Source organism: Prunus avium, chromosome 6 (genome assembly GCF_965620075.1).
Source record: "Prunus avium chromosome 6, drPruAviu1.hap1.1, whole genome shotgun sequence".
NCBI lineage: Eukaryota > Viridiplantae > Streptophyta > Magnoliopsida > Rosales > Rosaceae > Prunus > Prunus avium.
In genome coordinates this window covers 14812-18543 of record NC_142289.1, presented here as the reverse complement: position 1 = coordinate 18543, position 3732 = coordinate 14812, and the positions used below count along the sequence as shown (strand labels likewise).

Sequence of the window (3732 nt, the reverse complement as noted above, 5' to 3'; positions counted from 1 at the left end):
TTGCCTGGCCCCAAACCTGAAGCAACGACTATCCGCCGCCGATCGGCACGATACCTCCTTCTGAATCAGATTCTCTATCGGCGTGGTCACTCCTTACCATTGCTTCGGTGCATGACCCCGCAGCAGGGAAACTACGTCCTACGAGAGATTCACGAGGGGGCCTGTGGGGACCATTCTGGGGCTAGATCATTGGCTTTCAAGACCATTCGGCAAGGGTACTACTGGCCGACTCTCCATGCCGATGCCACCACCCTGGTCCAGAAGTGCGATCAATGCCAGCGTTTCGGCTCCGTTCCAAAGCTGCCTGCCGAACCACTCTCTCCGATTGTTAGCCCATGGCCCTTTGCCCAATGGGGTTTAGACCTCATCGGCCCTATGCCCCAGGGCAAGGGACAGGTCAAATTCGCCATCGTCGCCGTCGACTACTTTACCAAGTGGACCGAAGCCGAAGCTTTGGCAACAATCACTGCAGCCAGGGTTGAACATTTCGTATGGAAGAATATCATTTGTCGATTCGGCCTCCCGAACGCAATAATCACCGACAACGGAAAACAATTCGACTCCTCTCAGTTCCGGCACCTATGCCACCGATTTGGCATCAACCTGTTCTTCGCCTCCCCAGCACATCCGCAGTCGAACGGCCAAGTCGAAGCAATCAACAAGATCATCAAGAAGACGCTGAAGAAAAAGCTTGGGACAGCTAAAGGAGCTTGGCCCGATCTCCTTCCGGAAGCGCTATGGGCCATTAATACCTCCTATCGACGGTCGACTGGCGAGACGCCATTTTCCCTTGCCTTCGGTTCCGAAGCCGTTGTTCCAGTCGAGATCAACGCACCATCGTGCCGAACGGCATCTTACGAGCCAGAGCAAAACGAAGCCCAGCTCACTCTCAACCTGGACCTCATTGAGGAACACCGTTCCCAGGCTCAGCTTCGGAATGCCGCCTACAAACAACGGACTTCCCGCTACTACGACTCGCGCGTCAGACGCCGATCGTTTAAAGTAGGGGACTGGGTACTACGCAAAATCTCCCTCGCCACCAAGGACTCCAACGACGGCACCCTTGGTCCATCTTGGGAAGGTCCTTACGAAGTTGTCACCATCTGCCGCCCAGGCACTTACCGTTTGCGTGGTACCGATGGTCAAACCCTCGGCCACCCTTGGAATATAGAACATCTCAAATATTACTACAAGTGAACGCCCCTTCGGTCATCAACTTTTGTAATCGGTTTAATTTGGAACTCCCTATTCTATACATACGGCACTACCATTCAGCAATATTATGTCAAACATACTCTACATACGACATGCGCACATACAGAATTAAGGGACATGGCACATTAACCCGAAACAAACTGAACATTGATAAATAAGGGGCCACAGAAGGGCCATCTGTCTTTACAATACGCCGTTCGGCACGCTCAAAAATGTTAAAAACAAAAGTCTACGAGGTGGGTGGATCGGCTTCGGTCGCTACAACATCGACATCAGCTGACGCAGGCACAGGATCAGTCGACGGCTCGGCAGTAGACGTAACGGCAGCCCTCGGCCCGGGATGACCTTCCTCCCCACTGCTTGAATCGGTGTCGTCGGTTTCCTCGGCCTCGGCATCCTCGCCCTTGTAGGCCTCCACCATCTCTTCGGTCACCCCTTCCGGCAGCGGTGGTGGATCCCGGAGGAAGTTCAGGTTCAGCTTCTTGTCAGCATTATACCGTTTGACTCGATAGAGAAAGTCGTCACATTGCCCCATGACCTCTCTATCCACCAAACGTGTAAACTCCTCCGACGATCGGTAGTCCGCAACGGCCTTCGCCTTCTCCTCTACTAGCTCCCTGGCATGCGACCGCTCGGCCGCATCCATCGCCACCTCTACCGCTGCCTTCGCCTCATGGGCAGCCATCACGTCCAGCTCGGCCGCCGCCAGCTTCGACGCCAGCTCAGCAATTTTCGCCGCATTCTCCTCGACACGCTGGTCCGCCTCCTGCAGCATCTTTCCGGCATCAGCGATCTTCGAACGGCCCTCTTCAAATCTCTTTTGGTACCGTTCGGCAGCATTCACAGCTCGCTTCGCGCAGAGCCACATGTCCATATTAGCCTGCCACACCAACGGACACATTCATACATGCCGAATCAAAGTATCCTTAAGCTACAAATCCTACACTTACCGCTGCTTGGAGACGGAAGGCCCGACCGGTTTGTTCACGCAACGTCTTCGTTGACAGTTGCTCCAGCTCAGCCAGCTCCATCTGAGCACCGTCAATCATACAGTTGATGAACGGCACAGCCTTCCGAGGACACGCGATGTTAACCGGTCCCTCCTCTCCCTCCACCTCATCATCAGGGATCAACACCGATGTCCCCTCGTTCGGGCCCCTTGGCCGTTTCGGCAACGGCGTCACATCGATGGGACCCTCGATCTGCCGTTTGCCCGTCATTTGGAGGTGAGCCTCCCGGACGACCTCTGCCTCCGCCGCCCTCTTCTCCCTCCGGCGGTCAGCCACCGTCTGCTCATCAGCCGACGTCCCTCCCGCTGGCCCTGCCGTCTTTCTCTTCTTCGGCCCGGGGGACTGAACCTTCTTCGTCTTTGGCGCCCCTTGCCCCTCCAGACGCCTCCTCGTCGCCTCGCTCATAGGCCTCCCTCCTGCCACTGCAAAACAGGAAAAGCACGATGTCAAAAAGGAAACGGCAGCATAGAAAAAAAACACCGACCCTGCCGAACGGCATCTCTTACTTTGCCTTTTTTCTTCTTCCTCTTCCTCCTTCACCCTCCGATCGTGTTCGGCCCTACCGATCAGGCCTGCCTTGAACAGATTCCGGAAGTAGAGCAGCTCCTTACAAAACCGATCTTCTTCGGCAATCTTCGCTCTCACCCTCTCGATTGCTTCAATCTCTCTGATCGGTGCGGCCGGCCGTTTCAAGGACACTGAAACCAAAATACCAACGGTCAGTACCCCAAAAAAAAAAAAAAAAAAAAAAAAAAAAAAAAAAAAACTATTAACCCTGCCGAACGGCAGGTTCTACCCTACCGACTGTCTGGAAGGACGTAGGAATCCTCCTCTCAACGATAACTCCGGGTGCCGATTCCCAATCACCGGAGACAATCACTCGACGCTTGCGCCACGTCTTTTGAGAGCTCGGCACCCCCACCACAAAGTGCCCACGCTGCCTTGCCGAGAGACAGTTGGACTGAACCCACCCTCCATGATCGGCACTCTTCGCCCTCGTCACACTGTACAGCTGGGCGAACTGTTCGTAGCTTGGCTCCCCCTCACCGGCCAAGCTGAACGCCGTGATCGTCCCGAGCAGCGTAATCCAAAAATTTGGGTTATACTGCCCTGGCGCATAACCGATCGCCGCCAGGATCTTCTGCACCGAATGCTTTAACGGCAGCCGAAGGCCATGCTTAAACACATCTGTGAAGAAGACCACCCCCTTGTCGTTGTCACTTAGCGACTCTAAGGGCTCCGGAATTCGCATCCCTACCGATTCCGGAATGTTGTACTCCGACCGAATCTTCGCCAACTCGGATTCGGTCAGTGTGTTCGGCTCTAAGTCATCTACTCCGAACACAGGTTCCGTGGGCTTCGCCATCGGGATCCGTTGCCTACCCCTGACGACCCTCAGCACCCCTTCCCCGGGAACGGCAACAGAGACACCACCCCCATCGGCCTCACGACCCGAGGTCGAAGGCTCATCACCCCCAGGCACCCTCGTTGAAGTACCCCCAGCCTC

The 3732-nt window shown here is 55.3% G+C and overlaps 1 protein-coding gene across 1 annotated transcript; it reads right to left on the bottom strand.

Annotated features, from left to right (window-relative positions):
* Positions 1–1444: 1444 nt before the first annotated feature.
* On the bottom strand, positions 1445–2775 carry LOC148293432 (uncharacterized). The gene is made up of 2 exons (XM_088255150.1): positions 2166–2775; positions 1445–2095 (listed from the first exon to the last, which is right to left on the bottom strand). Exons 1-2 carry the CDS (start codon positions 2628–2630, stop codon positions 1445–1447), a joined length of 1116 nt encoding a protein of 371 aa, XP_088111276.1. The 5' UTR covers positions 2631–2775.
* Between the last annotated feature and the right edge of the window lie 957 nt (positions 2776–3732).

Bases quoted from the DNA above. Each gene is read 5' to 3' on its own strand.
- LOC148293432 (XM_088255150.1), bottom strand. From the start codon at position 2,630: ATGAGCGAGGCGACGAGGAGGCGTCTGGAGGGGCAAGGGGCGCCAAAG. The intron at 2,096-2,165 runs GTAAGTGTAGGA...TTGGTGTGGCAG, and splicing joins CCTTCCGTCTCCAAGCAGCG to GCTAATATGGACATGTGGCT.